This window comes from Branchiostoma floridae, chromosome 7, assembly GCF_000003815.2.
Source record: "Branchiostoma floridae strain S238N-H82 chromosome 7, Bfl_VNyyK, whole genome shotgun sequence".
In the NCBI taxonomy this organism is placed as follows: Eukaryota; Metazoa; Chordata; class Leptocardii; order Amphioxiformes; family Branchiostomatidae; genus Branchiostoma; species Branchiostoma floridae.
In genome coordinates, this window is record NC_049985.1 from 9,118,477 (window position 1) to 9,137,194 (window position 18,718).

At 39.2% G+C, this 18,718-nt stretch overlaps 1 protein-coding gene across 2 annotated transcripts in view; it reads left to right on the forward strand.

Moving 5' to 3' along the window:
• The first annotated feature begins 1,929 nt into the window (after positions 1-1,929).
• Positions 1,930-18,718, forward strand: part of LOC118419063 (GRB2-associated-binding protein 1-like) — a 20,851-nt gene continuing 4,062 nt past the window's right edge. For both annotated transcript variants that reach the window (XM_035825330.1, XM_035825331.1), the window contains exons 1-2: positions 1,930-2,199; positions 4,682-4,982. In XM_035825330.1, coding sequence (XP_035681223.1) covers positions 2,128-2,199; positions 4,682-4,982 — 373 coding nt within the window. In that variant the 5' untranslated portion in view covers positions 1,930-2,127. The remainder of the gene's footprint in view (positions 2,200-4,681; positions 4,983-18,718) is intronic.

The following is an 18,718-nucleotide window of genomic DNA, read 5'->3' on the forward strand; positions in this document are numbered from 1 at the left end:
TCGATGTCTGTCTATGACTTATATCACAACCAGTAATAAAGATTGCCAGCTTTAGCTTAGATTTTACAACTCATGAACAGACAATTTAATAACTTAATCATGCAATGTAGCTTTCATTTGGATGCTTTGTCTGTGGGCAGCTTGAAGTTACCATGGAGTCTCGAAGAAAGTGAAATGCCTTTGCTAACAATATCTTGAATTTTTTTTATTGATTTGGACTTTATTATCTTTTTAAAGACTTATCGTTATTGAGATATGTATGTGGATAATTTTGCTTCGAGTGGCTTTCGTCCACAAATCCGTAATGCTCAACTTAATCAATGTTTACCATGTAGACTCAATGACAATGTAGACGTTGCCACAGGTGCATGCTCATTTTAGACCGACAGATGTCGCTTTACGGACGCTGCCCCGCTGTCGAACATACCTTCCTGGTCTATGTAATAAGCTTGGTTCGAGTTCAATTCGTTTAGCTTCACCCAAGTATAAGTTTCCGTAACGCGTACGCGTGAACGAGAAAAACAAAGTCTCCATAACATTCCCTGCCACGGCGAACTCAATTGGAAAAAAATCAGCTGTTTGGGAATGTATTGGTGTGAACTCGATCTTCTACAGAAATTTATTTTTCAACCTACGTTGTAGATAGCAACATAGAAACAAAGGTAAACACGGGAGTGCATGGGGACTACATCTAAAGTAACCGACTCAGCTATTCCAGTGAATGATTATTGTTTTGTTTTTCTCTCTTTCTTCGGCTTGAGACAATAAATGTCACATTTATTTTTACCATCGTTATCTTTTTTTTATACATTGTATTTTTAGAATTTGACATAGTTACAAGGGGGTCTTACAAGTAAATCCTTCATCATATTTTGACAAAATGGCACTTGTCTCAAATGTGCACGTGCCGGTCTTGAATTTCCCTACTCTTTTGCCGGCCACAGAAGATCACATATACAAAATTTGAGTTGTAGTGGCAATAGTGCCATATCCATGCAGTTAACGTTAAATCAAATAAATGTGGCCAAAGGTCTGAGGCAAATGATAATGAAATAATAAATCGAACTTCACTCGTGAGTTTGCGACAATTTTCCATCAATATTGTTGTAAGAAAGACCACTTTTATGCATGTCGGGACTTCCTGATTTCTGGGATATCGCTGGCTGCTATGACGCTTGTTTGCGAATCTCAGCCAGTTAATCTTGTTGGACGTGTTGAGTACGCGCCAGAATCTGTAGAATAATAGCACTGTATTTCCTTCCGCAGATTCGACGAACCTGGACTCCTTCCGCAAGTACAAAAATAAAGTTTCGATTCGTGACCAAACTGTAAATCTGGATGTAAAAGTCAACTTCAAATGACAAAGTAGCTTTTCAGCTCGTTGAAAAATGGTTTAAAAGGAACCATGCGTTCATTGGTGCTCTAGCATTGGCGTAGTAACCATGTCAAATCTGAGTAAAAGCCAAAACCTTTGTAAAACGGAATCATGGTACACTGGCTACTGTAACTACCCCCATGGCCCTTTTCTTGAACAGCTGTTTATGTCATTTTCTTTCTCGTCCTGTACATATGAGATTTGTGACTGCTTAGTCAGTGGATTGCAACATGGTTTTATTATCGTTATTATAATTTGGATTTTTACGTTTTCTGGAAAAAAACTGATCTTTTCCAATATAAGATAGAAAATGACAGTAGATACAGTAGATCTGCGTTCCAGAAGGAAAGACGTGATATAGCATTGGACCAATATGTAGAAAAGATGAGTCAGCCAGGAGTTTATAGAGATAAAGTTTCTATTAAAAGTTTTTTTTAACCATATATTTTCAGTGTGTCTCTATCAATATCTTATCTTTACCTCATTCTGTGATTATTTTTTCCCGAAATATCAAAATAAATATCGTGCTGTTGTTAAGAATAGACTCTGTCAATAAAAATGAATCACATACAGGCCTATGTAAAACGGATGATTCGAATCGTCCCTGTCCCTCAATCTGAGGCTGAGGTTACTCCAGGAGTTTATCTACGAACCCGGACGGGACATACTTCCGCCTTCCCCTCCGGACTGGCCTCCGCGAAACGGAGAGTTTTGCTGCTTTTCTTCATGTTTCCTCCCAGATAAGGCCCAACATGAGCGAGGGACAGATCATCTGCCGCGGGTGGCTGCGAAAGTCACCGCCTGAGCACAAGATCGGCCGTGCGGTGAGTTGTTGGCGGGGACTTTTCCTGCCCCGTTCGCGAATGTCCTCCGTCCGTCTTGGCAATGTTTATGCATGCAAGGCCTCTGGGTTCTTCCCAGTTCCTTCCCCCTCCTCCTGTCGTTTCACCAGGCCCACACGTCTGATGGACTCTCCACGACTTCTCATGTCTTTATAAACTCTCTCTTCTCGCCAAGGTAATCACTTTCTCGCCTAAACTTGTCTGTAGTTTCCTCTTTTTGTCGACTCTTTTTTTCATTCTTTTGAAATATGCATGAATAACTGTGTCGATCCGCCCCTCCCCATTCGCTGGTAATTTACAACTTGAAAACCCATTATTTTGTCTGAAGACACTCCATTTTAGTACGATGAAGAAGACTTTCAAGTATTTTTTTGCTCAGCTTTTGTTCGTTGGAGTGTAGACATCGTCGCACACTGTTTTTATTGCTGTTGTCACTGGTGACACATGCTGAGTTTTATCGGTAGGTTCTATTTGTTTATTCGTGATAATATTGACCAAAAAGCAGGAAGTTTATTTTCAGCTTGATTCGATTTAGGCGTCAATCGAAAGTTTGGGTCATTTTCAAACCCTAATCGTTTCTAGATTTGCTGTTGTTTGAAGTCTTTTGATGTTTCGGAGCATCCAACAATCGCGTTTTACTGTGATTACGAAATACGTTTGATGTGTGGCTTTGGCAATGTACGTGTTACACGTATTGTAGTGGTGTCAATGTATGTGAAATTGAATGAACCGTCTTTCAGCATCTTTCGCCAAAGTTTCGGCGTTTGATTGTTGAATTCAAAGCTCGTTTGAAAAGGACAATGCTGTTATTGTTTGGATAGTTCTGATAGTTCTACATTTGTGTACCTCCATATGGTTTCCATTTTATCCACTGGTGCGAGCATTCCTTTGCATGGAATGCCCTGAATTCTTTTGTTTGCATTTCTGCTGATGATGTGGAACAAATTCCATCATGTTCCTTTCTCTTTTGTCCCATTGTTTTCATTCAGTTGTCTGATACATGACTTGGACAGTCAGTTTGCATACACGTGTGTATCTATGGCAAGCTTTTTTCTTCTTTGTATATTTGACTGGGAGGCATATGGATTTAAGATTTTGGTAGTAAAACTAAAATGGCAATGAAATAAAAGTATTAAAAGTTTGGCAAATGTCTATCTTCCTGATTCACTTCCCATACAATTGATGATTCAATGAAAAAAATGTTCTGCAAAAACAATGTTTGCTTTAACAAATACAAAACCATTCAGCACCTTTATGTATGCGAACAAGAAAGCTTGAGCTAATTCAGACTCGCGAGGCAATGTTTGGACTTTGGTAAGTTGGACATTGTTGCAGGTCTAGAAACAGTATTTATTGTTTTGGAATGTTACACCAGAATTTGGCTTACCCATTGTTTTTATTTTTTATTTTTTTAAACTTCTGATGTAGGCTTGCTTGCCTTCTAATGTAATTTGTGTATGTTGTAAAACATAGTTAGTTGTAGTTTGTAAGCAGACTGCTATAGGTTTAGGTACAGCAGTTGGGTGATGTTTGAAGATGAAGTAATTGGTTGGGAGGTGGCATTTCTGAATTCATGGTAATGATGCAATTTAGCATACTTCATCATATACCCCCACAGGCCCTCTTTGATGGGTCAAGGTACAGTCTTTGTTTAGGTCTTAACTGACAAGATTGGATTGTTGACAATACTTCACTTTGAACCTTGACCTTCACTGCTGTAATTCTGCGTAACTGGCTCATTACTGGGAACTCGTGTCAGTCCTGGCTGGATACTTCATCCTCAGCACTTCTTAGCTGGTGCAGGAGCACATTTTCTGGTGGAACTTTTATTTCCTTGTTGGCAACTTTAAGAGCATTGCATACTTTTGTCCCGGTGACTTGCAGTTGATCAGTCTGCTGGAAAACCTGGTACTGTGCATTTGAAAAAGCAGCAGCTTTTAAATCATTGCATTTTCATGTCTTTGTTCACATTCCTGCTTTTTTTTTAGATTTTCTACCCTTTTGAAGCCTTTTCTGTTGCATTTGTCCCTTCTATGCTGTGATTTGTTTGAAATAATGTTACTCATTCATTGAAATATCATTTGTGATAATTGCCATTGCACAAAGTTTCAAACTGTATATTCTGTTTTTAGTTTTTTTACACCTGCCTACATGTATGCCAGGAAATGGATGATTTCACATATATACCAATGTTTTATTGTTGCACTTTAATGTTTCAAATTCCCTTTCATCCATGCTCCTTATACATATATGTACTTCTTTGCGCCATTGAAACCACTTCTACAGTCGTACTTACGTATGAGACTCTGATGCAGGTCAGTAAACACTGTAATAATGCACATAAGGGAATCTAACCCACATGGAAGAGGTATTACTTCAGTGCAAATGATGGTCCTGTGAGTTGGCCCTACGTCTGTGCTATAAATTGTGTCATGCCTTTGTTTGCTTTTCCATAACCGTGCAGTCGTGGAAGAAGCGGTGGTTCGTGCTGCGGGAAGGGCGACTGACGGGCGACCCGAATCTGCTGGAATATTACAAACGTGACAATGCCAAGAAGCCCATCGCTGCAATCAACTTGGACCAGTGTGAGCAGGTCGACGCGGGACTGACGTTCGAGAAGAAGGAGTTCGTAAATGCGTACATTTTCGACATCGTGACGCCGAAGCGGACATACTTCCTTGTGACGGACTCTGAAGCAGAGATGAACCACTGGGTCGGCTGCATCTGCCAAGTCTGCGGCTTCAACTGCACCAATGATGAGAATGGTAGGTGGTCTTCTTGTGTGTATAAGCTATAGTCATGTTATTAAAGCTTCAAAAGCTCCAGACTTATGTTTTGGTCTGAGTGAGTAGAATATTTGACAAAACCCAGCTGTGGGAATAATTTCCACAACAAGGAGGAGTAACTGTTGTATGTCAGGTTGGAGTTCAAGAAGCAGGTAAATTATTCAACTTGTACTTAATACTGTTCTACCATAGCAATGGAAAACAAGAAAAGGTGTTCACATTACAGGGCTGCTTCATTAGTTTCACTTTTGTATCTGTTTAATAAGTCACATCACATAGGACTGATTACATCATGGTCCATAATTACATAATTGGAGGATGTGGTTCCGTGACGAATATTCATATAAAACAAAGGCAGTTTTTTTCCCCTAAAACACAAAAGAAATGCTGATTACTAGATCGTAGATGATTAGTACCATGCACCTATATGCTGAGTTTGGTGCCCTGTTCTGTATCACAGTATGGACTGACATGGTCCATACTGCTTGTAGAGCCTGACTTATCATGGCTGGAAAATTGCCAAATTACTGATCATAAGAATTACTGCATTCTCATGACCCACATGGCGTCAGTTCTCCTGTCTAACTGTGATACAGCGGTGGCTCTCAAGTCTCATTTTTCATTAACTCCCGCCACTCTAAGGAAAAACACCTGCCCCTCTGCTAAGTGCTTCCCTTGAAATTTGAATCCTGCTGAATCTTCCAAACCACCTGAGCAATTCCCTTTTAGCTATTACAGACCACAAACAACCTGTATGTACATATGTACAGTGTTACAACATGCCTGTTGATGTAGAGAAAGTTCAAAGATGGAAAGTTTGTTTTACAAAAAGCTATCTTTTCACATATTCTCATAACAGTGAAACATTGGTTATGTTATTCCATGGTAATATGAATTAACACCCTGAAGGTTGAATACAAATACTAGTAGATACACTTTCCCACTATTACCAAGTTTTAAACCTGTGCCCTGTGCACAGTGTTTTCATGCCCTCTGCATGATAAAGTAATTTTGGTAACCCCAGCACCTCTTGAACTCCCCTGGTACCACCTTCACACAGGACACACTGCCTTTCTAAAGTTTCTTGCTGAAATGTATACTAGAATGTCATGGATTATCGTTAGATTCACTTATGACAAACATCTTGGGGTATTTAAAACAATCTTTCAGAACTGAACATTTCTAGTAGAATACCTGGATTTTCTTTAAAAAGACATGAAATGTCATCGACATATATGGGCTCAAATGTCAGTGGGACATAAACAATTAAGCCAATGAAGATTGCGGAAGACAAAAGAGGTAACTATGTAAACTTATGCTTTACACAGCTCAACCTTTTATAGTCATGTCAAAGAACCATGTTATTTTTTCTAAGTAAATGCTAGGACTCCTGGAATCATAATGGAAAGAACTAAGGGCACCCAAAATGAGACAAAGGACATCCAAAATGGGCAATGTAAATCCATCCCTATCTCTGGTTATCTGTTATCTGGGAGCCTGTAGACTGATGGATGGCTCCCTTCTTGTCTCACACCTAATGGTCTGGCAGGAGATGTCACTGCCATTACCTCTCATCATGTCTGCAGCACTGATGATTTGGGGTTATGTATTCCTTGTTCTTCCACTGATGTTTCCGAAAATAATTATGCTATATCCATTGATGTTGCAAGCAAGTCTTAGTTAACAATTTAGAATATTGTGAGGTAATTTTGACGCAAGTGAGAATTTATCAACAAAAAGGTCAGGAATGTTTGAGACACGTGCAGATCTCTTGTAGAGTAGTAGATACCAATGACCAAATTTTCAGGTTTTAGGCTCAGAGCACATGGTGTCTGCAATAATAATGACCTGTTAATGATGTATGTGTCCTGTTGCACATGGTCAGCAATTAAGTGATGAATAATTCAACTAATTATATATGATAATGAATATGTTACTGATACAAATCTATGATTATCATATGAAGCATTCATGATGATTGAATCAGGCAGAGCCTGGTAGGTCAAAAAGCCCTAGCCACAAAATCCCTCTAAATCGTAGCAGTTGCCAAGATGTGATGGATCTCTTGTTATGGTAATCTTTAGAATGCAGATCATGGGTTGTAATTCTGTGTCATAATATTCACCATTCAACCAGTCCAATGTTTATCTCATTAATGATCTATCCCTCTTTTATGTTGTTGTCTGTTCTATACAACTTGTCTGTGTATACAATACACCGTAGCAGGACAGAAATAGAACATAATCCATTCATATTTGGTTTGTTTAAGATACATTTAAAACATACTGTAGCATGCCCCATTGAACGTATTGTTTCTCCAGAGCTACAAGTCATGAAGGAATGCTGCACTTGTAAGAAAGGCTCTTATGTCAGAAGGGTTTTTGTTGTTGGTGATCAGTCAGTACTATAAATGGTCCATCCTTTCTTCTGTGCTGATGGAGGCTCTGGTAGAACATACTTCCTTCCTGAAGCTTCCGTTAAGCAGGAGATATTTGTATAGATTATCCTCACAGCCATACTGAATAAGTTGTCAGCTGTTGACACCTAGTAAAATACATCAGCCCTTTTCATGCCTGTTCAAAGCCTTAAGACTGAAATAAATTGGATTTTAGTCACAATTTGTGCAAGCAAACAGTCAACTGCCGTGGACAATATCTCAGTGGACAACATCTCAGTGGACGGAAGATAGACCACAGACACTTGTGCTATCTGCACTGCCTATTTCATCCCTGTTAACATTGCTGGCATTCCTCTTTCAGGCTTCCCAAGTAATTATAAGGGATTTGTCTGTTTATATAAAGATCTGTGCCCAGTCACCTGCATGCATTCCTTATTACAACACCCTTAAGAAAAATATTAGAAAGTTTTGTTGCCAGGCACAAGATGTCCAAAGTTCTAGTTTGAGGCCCTACATTTTATGGTGGACCACATAAACAAAGATAACATCTGATAGTTTATTGTTTTAAAAATTGACATTTTTTGTCCCAATGCTGGAATGGCATTACAATCTCTCAAGTGGATTCCCATATAATATATGGTTACAGACAGATACTCGGGGAATAAAACATGAAGATGCAAAACCACAAATATTCAACATAGTGTGGTGTATTGCCCTTATTAGGAGCAACTAATTTACTGTTATAGAATTGGATTTCAACATACTTACATAGTGGTTAATTATATGCAGAAAAAAAGAAAAGCAACAAATTTGTTGTGATATGAATGGTAATAGGTAAGACTGCAATCATGTTCACAATTCTCAAATGTGACTGCAAAAGAGGTGACGATTGGGTTTCTGGCAGTGGTGCATTTCATTTCCGTGTTAATTAACTCAGTGTGTCCTTGATAACCAAGGAGCATGATAGGGCAGAACAATCCATAGACTCCAAAGTTCAACCAGTCCATGTTTGTAGTACAGATTTATGATGTATGTTTAGCTTCATGCTTAACAAGCAATAGGGATATCAGAGTTTTCTGACCTTCCAAGCCTATTATTCAGTCAAATTAGACCAATATGTGATAACGGTAACGTTGGCATTATTCTTTTGTAGGCCTGTAGTTCTTATTGGGCAATTTTAGAGCACAAAAGGAATCTTTGAGGTTTAGAGTAAAGATTATGGGCAATTTGTGTCAGTTTCATGTTTCCAGTAGTCAACTTTCCATGTCCATGACTAAAAGGAAAAAGCCTTCCTTTTCTTTAAATGATAATTTAATAACCAAGGAGTAGTTTTTCAGTGTGAAAGTGATGTGATACAATGTACTATACAATGTAAATATTAATATGCACTCATGTTTGTAGGCATGTGTATTATGCTGTTGTGCTAACTGGTAGTACTATCCCACACTCCGTCCACCACCCATTGAATTACATGTTTTGCCCTAGCTTTAATTGGGTCAGGGTCATGAGAGTAATGGGACAGCTTGCACAATTTTCTCAGCTGGTATGCCCCACCTGAATAAAGGTGTTGGCAGGCAGGGTGTAGATATATCAAGGATGCTTAGTGAAGCAGAACTCCCACCCCCTCACTCCTACACTCTGTGGTCAGGCTACTGGAATTAGCTCAAAACTCAGCTGGGATGGATGAAATGTGCATATCTGCACCAACATGTAGATTACTCTTAGCCTGAATACCATCCTCTGTAGTGATTGCTGGCTCAGTACTTTCACAAAGTACTACGGAGGATGAGCCAGAGTCACTACGTAGGATGGTACTCAGGCTAGATTACTCTCATGTATCCAGTCAACTTGCTTCTTTCTTGTATCCCTTGAATTGCAGAAAGAAGAATTGGTAGGCATTGGGTTGCACATCCTTGAAAATAAGACATTAAAAAGCATTTTTCCTCCATTGTACCTAACAAAAATGTGCTTGTAGTACTCTTTTTGTTGAACATATGCTGTGTCATTCACAAGTGTCACCCATAATCTCTCTCTTTTTACCCATACTCTGGTAAAAGGAAATGTGACATTGCAGTATCTCTGTCTCAGAAATCCCCCAGATGTAGTGACAAGGTACCTCTATAGTTTCAGGGACAATACTGGGAAATAAGAGGATGATATTCTATTTCTGTATATTGTAGTCATTAGCGTAGGGTAGTCATGTTCCATAGCCCATGCTGAATGTGAGAAAAGAGGATTTCATCATCGATATGGGCTGGAAACCTGAACGCTCTCTGTGACCTATATTTGATTTCTAGAAGTGCCTGGTAGTACAATGAGTCATTTTGTCTGACTCTGAGGGCTATTCCATCGGAAAAATGAACACAGGAGGAAACAGAAGATAATGTGACCTGAAATGAAGTGAGGTGTGAAGACCACCCATCATCTTTAACTTATCAAAATGAATGGGATCTGTACCAAAATTATGACAACCAGAATGCTTCTCATAGTCATACCTTAATTTACATAGTAATACTTTGCCAACTTGTTTTTCCACCTGGTCGAATGTTGAATTGAGTATTCATCTATCTCATCTAAATGCACATTGTCCTATACTCTGGCCCTGGTAATGTATATGCTGATAGCTTCTACTTAGAGTTGATGACAATCACTTTAATATGATTAGTCCACTCTAATGTTACCGTAATTCTTTGTAAATGGAAGGCCATAAACAGGCAACATGTGAGACTGGTTGTGAACATTGAATAATGAAAATATGGTCAATCATATGGTGAATATGTGATTGCATTTATTCTATTCTGTAGTTGCGGAAATATTGTGTTATGTGTGTACTGTCATGTAATTGTGTGGTTGGAAGTGCTTCCTTATTGGCAGGATCACATTCACTTAGAAACAACACAGTCATAAATGAAGGGGTCAAATGGGCAACAGTCAGTAAAAGCAATGATTTAATCAGATAAGGGTGTGTAATTGTATGTATTGGTACTATGGCAGCAAGGGGAAAGCTAATCTCCAGGCAAAATTCAATAAACTTAGCATATGTAGAGTGAAGGGAGCTATTTATTTTATTTTATGGCACACGCAAATATGCTGTATGTAAAAATTACAGCACTTTAGCACATTTTGTTTCAAGCCGATGAACACATGGCTAGGAACAAATACATCAAGTAGAATTGAAAGTTCATCATAGCCTCTATGTTATGCATGCTGTTTATTCAAGAAATGTTTATGGGAAAGTTTATTCTAGTGACTCTGAAGAAGCATAATGGATGTCACTCGAAACGTCTGGCAGTAGAGATTAAATTGTATTTGAATATTGTTTACCTGGATATCTGACCTTCATAAACGTTTATGGGAAGGCTGTATGCATACACTGTAGAACATTAAATCCTGATATCTGGGAATTACATTAGCCGGGCCTAAGGAGCTAAAATCCTGCCTATGTGTTCTTCTTTCCTGTAGCAGAAAATTGGCCAGTTGTCCGCCCACTCCAGGTTACCAGGACAGTGACCCAGGAAAACAGAAAGCATTTTGTTCTGGACATGTCCTGGGACTTTCCCCTTGAGTGCCCCTACACAGTAATGAAAAACAATCAATGACTCATACTCCAAAGTTCTGCTGTATTGTGCCAGCAAATACAATGGTGTTTTCCAGCCAGCCTTACAACTCAACTCAAAACAGGAAGTTCATACTCTCTGGGTGTTGAAGGAAATTGTACCTTTGTTCTTTACTTTTTTTCCGGATATGAACAATGAGAGATCCTCACAGGCCAAAAGGACAAGATACGGATTAATATATCAAGAAAAAAAAACGTTTATGTGAAAAGGTTGCATTATTCATAGGAGGAAGATCTTGATAATCCTAAAGGTGTTTGCCCGATGTTTGAAGCCCGATGTTTTTCAACATCAAGAATACAAGTAATGATTGTGGTATAATCAAACAGTAGATGTGTAAGAATGTAAAATTAGACAAAATGGAAGAAATTATTAGATTGCAAAGAAATACACTTTCAACTTTCCACCTTTTCTGAACCATGAGTCTGCCTCTCCTTTGTACTTTTGGTCAGAAAATCAAACAAAAAGAGAATTTAAAAGGTTTAAAATCTGATATTGTACATAGTTGTCAATAACTCTATGATCAATATACATGTATGCACTCCTTTTGGACATGAAAAAAGAGGCAGGCAGTCTTTCCCCCCCTGTGTTGGACACATACCCGGGGGTACAGTTGTGCCACCATGTGGAAAATCCTAGGATTAGCAGGGAGGTGACAATGGGACTTGCTAATCAGCTGTGGGAGGGTTTGATGGACTGCAGGACTATGGGTCCGTATATCATGCTTCAGCGCAAAAAATCATCAATACAAGTGCAGAAGACATACTAACTTTAACACGTTCAAAATGTACATCTATTAGACCACATTGTCACACTTGTATATTTTGTGATTTTGCAAAAACTCCTCATTACAAACTATGCTATATTGTGCTATCTCATATTGAATTTTGCAATCGATTCAGCGAGTGGTCTTCAAAAGTATCATCTAACTTTAGCACAGACAGATCATGGAAATTGTTAGACTGGAACTTTGTAAGGTAAAGGTCAAACCAACTTGGTAAAAAAAAAATTCCATTGCCATCTTCCCCCGCTCCCCATCCCACCACTAAATCCCCAAAGCAAGGTCATTATTGTCCTTGCCCAAAGTTCTAGTTTCTCTGTCTTCATGGTTGACCTCACACTATCTGTTTTATAAACAAGACCTAACACTAATGAATTCTTCATAGACTTGTCTATTAGTAGCTAGAGCACCAACAGTGCACTTCCTCTGTAGTTCTTGTCTTGTAAAGTAAGTAAGTCTTGTCTTGTACCATCCTGTGAAGATTTATTCTATTTCTGGCAGCCTTGTCATCTGTTCTGCCTGGTTAGCTCTCTACACAGGAAATCTTAGGTTTTCTCCCACTCCCGGCTGGGTGTTAAAAGGTCACACTGGCAGTGATTTCTACTCTCCAAGCAGAGGTTGCCAACTGTGGATATAAGAAAATGGTATGAAATAGAAAGGCAGACAAAAATGCCTTAAAACATGTCGAAAAACAGTCGAAGCTGTACCTTTGCTTGGCGAGTAAGTGATTTTCAATGGCATTTCTTAGGGGGTGACATTGTAAAAAATAATGCTATGCACATTTCATGACTTCGTTTTCTATTTAAGATGTTAACATGGACATTAGAATTCGAAAATAGATGCACTGTTCACAAGAACCAGGAAAAAGACACTGTGACATTCATCGGCAGCTGACATTCAGCTGAATTTCTGGCAAAACATCAAGCAGAGAGAGTGAGTCTTAGGTCGGGACCAATGTTCCTGTTTCATTCCCCTGCCACCTTCCTGCTCAGGTGGAAAACAGGAAACAGAACTCCAGGGGAATATCACAATCCAGCTTCTTGCAATCAGGTTACCCTTCCTGGAAGGGAAGGCTTTCTGTTTCATGAATTTGAAATGAATCTGGATTCTGAGAAGAGGCTGTAATGTCAGCAGCTTCCATCAGTATTCAGGAGCAGACTGTCTCAGACACTAGCTTATTGAAGCATTCATTTCATGGTTGTTACCTATTTAGGTTACATGTTACCTGCAGTTTCCCAGAAATGAAAAGTTAACTAAGGGCTGTTTGTTAGCTATTGGACTGCTATGAATGTATATATCTGCCACATATATTTACGAAAATGAGCTTGATAGGCTTGTAAAGAGCAAAAACCTTCCAATGAGTCATTTTTCTACTTCAGTAGTGGTAATACTGTATCTTTCCAGAACAGTTGCTGTTTGTTACTCATAGGCTCAATACTTAGTCATCACGAGATATCAAGAGACAGTGTGAAACAGAAGGAGATTACTTTTTTATCCTTCAATTGTATCCATATTCGTGGAATCGTTGTATTTAATAAAACGGTATTAGGGATGGTGGTTTCAAATTGCAGTATTTTCAAAAACTCAACTTTATATCCCTAAATACCTTGTTTTTAAGATGTACATTACCCTGCGAAGAAATGTGAACTAGCATTTAACATTAATTCTTGGATATGAGTTTACTTGAAAAATGAGGGGCAAAAGTTGGAACATTCAAGAGCAACGACAACTTTATTGCATGTAGTTCCTCATATACTATAATTCCTGATTTTTTCAGCGTACTTTTATGTTCATGGTTTTCACAGTGAGGACTGTTACGTGAACTTATCATTACTGATAACAAATAATACAAGAGTCTTTTTTTTACACGCACCTGCTGCAACCGTGAACATTTAGTTCCAAGAACAAGTTAAATTTTCTCAGACCGTGAAAGTTTGGTACTGAGAAGATAAAGTCAATTACAGTAAGCTATCCTTGAAGCCTGGATAGTAACATCACTGTGCACTGGAAATTTCTCTTGCATTTAAGGCCACACCAGAGATTTCTTAAGTGAAGACCATTATCTGTTTTTTTGCTTGTAATCTGTCATGGCTGACAGCTTTGATTTTGTTGGAACCAAGGGATATACCATACAGACAGTAGCCAAGGGGTGGAGAAATTTGTCTCTGACAGAGTTACATTGTAATAGAAGTAGATGCCTTGGGATGGATAGAACAGTTAGAATGGGTTGCTAATGACATTAAGCCAGAAAAGTGAAAAGCAGGAACTCAAATCAAAGTGAAATACTCTGATGACAAAATATTTTCAACTTTCAAAATATTTCTAAGATATTTTTTTTGGCACATGATAAAGATGATCTCCTTAAATATGCCTATGAGTCATTTCTATGAAATAGACATTGTGGCAGGTTCCTATATGTTGAGATACAGAGAATGGAATATGTGTAACTGAAACTTGAATAACAATACTAAAGTCAATGTAAAAACATCATTCTAGTGTGTGTGTGGTCCTTTGACTTTGACTTCAGTATGGTGTAATAATCGTCTTAGATTGGGAGACGGAGACCCTTATTAGATCAGCCTTGATAGCTTGGTTAGAACTGAATTCTTTGCCAACCTTTCTCTAGGGTAAAATTGGCTGTGCATTTAGCCACCAGCTTCCAGGAGCTCAGGAGCTTGTGTGTAGTTTCTTACATCCCCAGCCAAAACTGGATTCTTGCCATTTCTCTTAATGCCCAGCGTCAGACCCTGAGGATAATGTGCGTAACACAAAGAATCTGGTTTGAGGGGAAAAAGCACATCCATACAGGACTCCATCTGTATAGAGAAAACTTCTTTAGACACCAACTTGGAAAGGATTCCTGGCCTAGATCCAGAGATAAGTTGGAACCTTTATAAGATCTGAACCAGTTCTTTCAAAAACTGGTTTGCCAATAACAGTACAAACATGTACTATTCCAGGTTAAGGAGGACATCAAAAATTATAAGCTGCTCTCTTTGGTTTAAACACCCCCCTTTTTTAATGCTCTTTGTCAGTTTGTGTTACCAGCTGATCATCAGGCCATGTTTTAATTGGCATTGACTCTGGAAGAGTTTTCCCCAAGGAGAGACCTTTGATCTCTTCTGGCAATCATCCCAGAATATCCTCTTTTGCACAACTAGGAAAAGATAATGACATGCACAATCCCATCTGAAGTGACAAAATGTTCCTAGGTTGAAAGACTTTCAGAATGGCAAATGATGAATGACTGTCAGCAGGTCATGTTGGAAGGATGTATAAGATCCAAAGCCTTGAAGTTGAAGCTTGCAAAGGACATTTTGATATTCATTCATCTAATCCCTTTTCCCACATACATGTAGAAACATATAAACTTGTTTTCTACCACCATGTTTTTATCATAATAATAGCCAGGAATATTTTGAATAAAACTTAACTCTCCAATAAAAGAAGCATGTACATTTGTAGGATTAATACATGGTAATCAATATTTTATTTTTATCTCCATTGTGAGATTGTGGCAGCCTCTACCATGTTATTGTACATCTGGGCTAGGACTGGCTCCTGACTCCAGGTGGGTTGGCAGGCCCCAGGGTAAGACAGGTGGGCGCAGATGTTATTGTGAAACAGACATCGAACGTCTGGTACAATGTCGTTAAAACGGGCAATCCTTGCGGTAACCATGACAACGGATACACAGAGCAGGATGGACTCTCGTTAACTGGTGCTTGAAGCATCTTGACGCATTCTGTCTGTCTTGTGCCCATGGTGTGGCGAGCCTTCCCATGCCCTAGCCTGAACTTGGAAGGGGGCCGTAAGATGGAAGATCTTCTTAAGTCGTCACCAAAGCCTGGTGTGACAAACGAAAGCAATGCCTGGTCTTACTGTGGTCTTTGATGTGAAAATCTTACATGTTTTACTGCAGATGTTACCAATGTCTCTGTACAGCTTTTTTTTGGGGGGGGGGGGGGGGGGGGGGTAATCTGTCTCAAACGTCATTGGCTTAGTAGACGAATCATCCACTTGATTAATTATGACAAATACTAAACGTATTACAACAGAATGTTGTGCTGTCATCAGTTACAATATGTCAGCCATGGAATTCTATGGTTATAGTATACTGGTAAGTCAATATGGATATGTTTTATATATCTCAGTTATTAAAGATATCAATGATAATATCATACAGTTTTCATTTTTAGTGCCCCAGTCTATTGAATAGAGCCCTATTTCTGTTCCATCAGAAGTCTGTGCATTGTGCACGGTAATGTGAAGTACAGACAATCCATACAAATCCAATTTGCTGATGACGCTGCCCTTGTGAGGTGATTTTAACCAAATTACCCCGTAAATCGGACTTTCAAAAGGATGCTCTGACAAAGGCATAATATGCCTGGGGTACGAAAGCACCGGCGGAAGCCAGGTCCACCCCTTCCTGTGTTGTGTGGGGGAATAACTACAGATCCCTTTGCAGCAATTTTCATGGGACGATTACGACTGAAAGAATGGATTTCTGAATCCGTACTTTTCTTTCAAGACTAAGCTAAAGCTACCAGGTGTCCATTTGTTCGTGTTAACTCTCCTGTATTATTTGTTTTTGTTAAACCCACCAGTTTTGTATCCAAAGAGGAGAAGGTTACTCCTATTCTTCCAGTAAGCTATTGTAAACTTTACCCATCACAAGTCATGCTCATGGTCTTACACTCACTGGCAGTCAAAATCCAGTTTATCGTCTGTTGTTCTGCACTAGGCAAGGGTTAGACATGCTTGCACATACATGTAGACGTGGAAGCTTGAGGCAGTTTTTTTTAATCCTCTTTTACTTTCGTTCCCTTCACTTTTTACTTTTGTTTCCTTCACCAGGTGTGTTTTTCAATGAGTGGACTATTGTTCTTAAATTCTGTGTACCTCAGGGTGCCGAAAGTACGTGTGGAAACAAGTAAACAAAGAATCACATACATCGAAACTCAAACAGAATAATGTCAACAGCTATCCGAACATGTCAGCAATTGATGCCTAAGGCAAACATCTGGCCCCTGTATAATTGAACTTGTTGGGGAATAGACAAATACCTCCTGGTGGTCACCTGTCAGAAGTTATCTAGATTTGGGGTATTATGTAAACTATCCCTTAAACCCAGCCTTGGCCTTGTCAAGGCCATGTTTTTACCATGTTAACAAATATAATGCAGTCCCTGTCAAGAACAGTTGAGTACTGAAGATTCAAAATCTTTTCTCCTACATATAGCATGCAGTTGATCTAGGTACTTAGATCAGCTATTTACTTGAGAAATTTCACTCTAAATCTAAGGGACACTTGAGCTGGACACTTAATTGTGTGCATTTTGGTACTAAATATGCATATTGGTTACCTAGGGACTGAATCTTATGGTCTATGAATCGCTAGGACCCCCAAAAGTAAGCTTTGCCTACCCTGTTCTTACTAGATTTAGGAAAGGATTATAACAGTCCATAGTTTTGACAACTCCCATATGATATTTGTCACCCTTCTTATTAATCCTGATTATCAAATTTCCAAGGCTTTGCTTTTGCCTTAATGATACTAGATCAACCTTCTCCATAACCACAAGGCTTTACCAACTTCTAGAACACTCCTTTTTGGGAAGATCCATGTTGACATTGTTATGTTTACATGGAGACCCCCAGAGCCTCAGACCTGTCTGGGAAGATGGCACTACAACTGGTTTCCTGTCGCTGTAACCTTTGCCCTCTCTGCCAGACATAACGGCTCAGTTAGCATGCAATCTACCTGCAGAAGATAGATCTATCTTATTGTCAAAACTGTTGATTTACAGCTCGAAATATTTTTTCTATATCTCAACAGTAAAGTTATTGCAAGTTTAGACCTTTATGCTAGTATCAGTTACTAGATAGACTTTGTATTATTGTAATGTTGGCATTGATACTACATTTGTATATGCAAGGCCACAACCTAACAGGAAGGTCTGTCAAAAGGCCTGTCTGAGTAGTACCAGGGGTCTTCTTGTACGTCCCAATAGAATAACTATGACTTCATATGATGCAAGTTGGTTCCCTTTAAGTGCCAAATTTAGTCACTTAAGTTTAATCTTGAATCGGATGTGGTCCAGTCTTCATCAGTTTCTCTGCAAGTTCATTGCTACGGAGTTACACTCATCCTATAGGACTTGGGGACACTGTAAGGCAATGCAAGGTAGGTATTGAATTATGACACTGTTTCAAGTTGCCAAATACCAAGGTCACACTGCTAGATTGAGGACAACCAGCCTGCCGCAGCCTCAGTAAGGGTTGTCAGCTGTCCCGTGTTTAGTCCAGACCAAATTGGGTGCAATCAGCCCACTGTTCTGCTAGACTAACAACAATGTCATGTGTAGTCAGACAGGTTATGGTGCTCAATAATCTCCCATTTCCGTATTGTTCATGTGTACTTGTAGACACCATATGTCTGTACTGCTGGCAATAAATCTTGCCAATGACAAATTGCTAACACTACATGTAGAAGAGCATTCATCTACCTTTATCACAACCACAAATATGTCTCTGCTGTTTTGTGGAGAAAAGATTGTCATTTCTTGGTCTTATTTCTCGGACGTGCTTTGATTCATCCTTTTTGCCATTTGCTCGGTGTTTGTAGCACACTATTTCACTTCCATCCGATAGAAGAGCCTTTGCCGCAACAACAAGTGTATCTCTGCTGTTTTGCAGAGCGCATTGTCATTTCTTGGTCTTATTTCTCAGAGGTGCTTTCATTCATCCTTTTCTGCATTTGCTGGGAGTTTGTAAAGTGGTTGGCTATTTCGCTTCCATTGCTCAGCTACTAGTTCTTCAGCTCAGGGCCCCAGCAGTGTACGTGCTTTATCGCACGATGTCATCACAAGTGACATGGTACTTATTGGGCTGTGCCACTTGAGTCAAGGCTGGGGGCC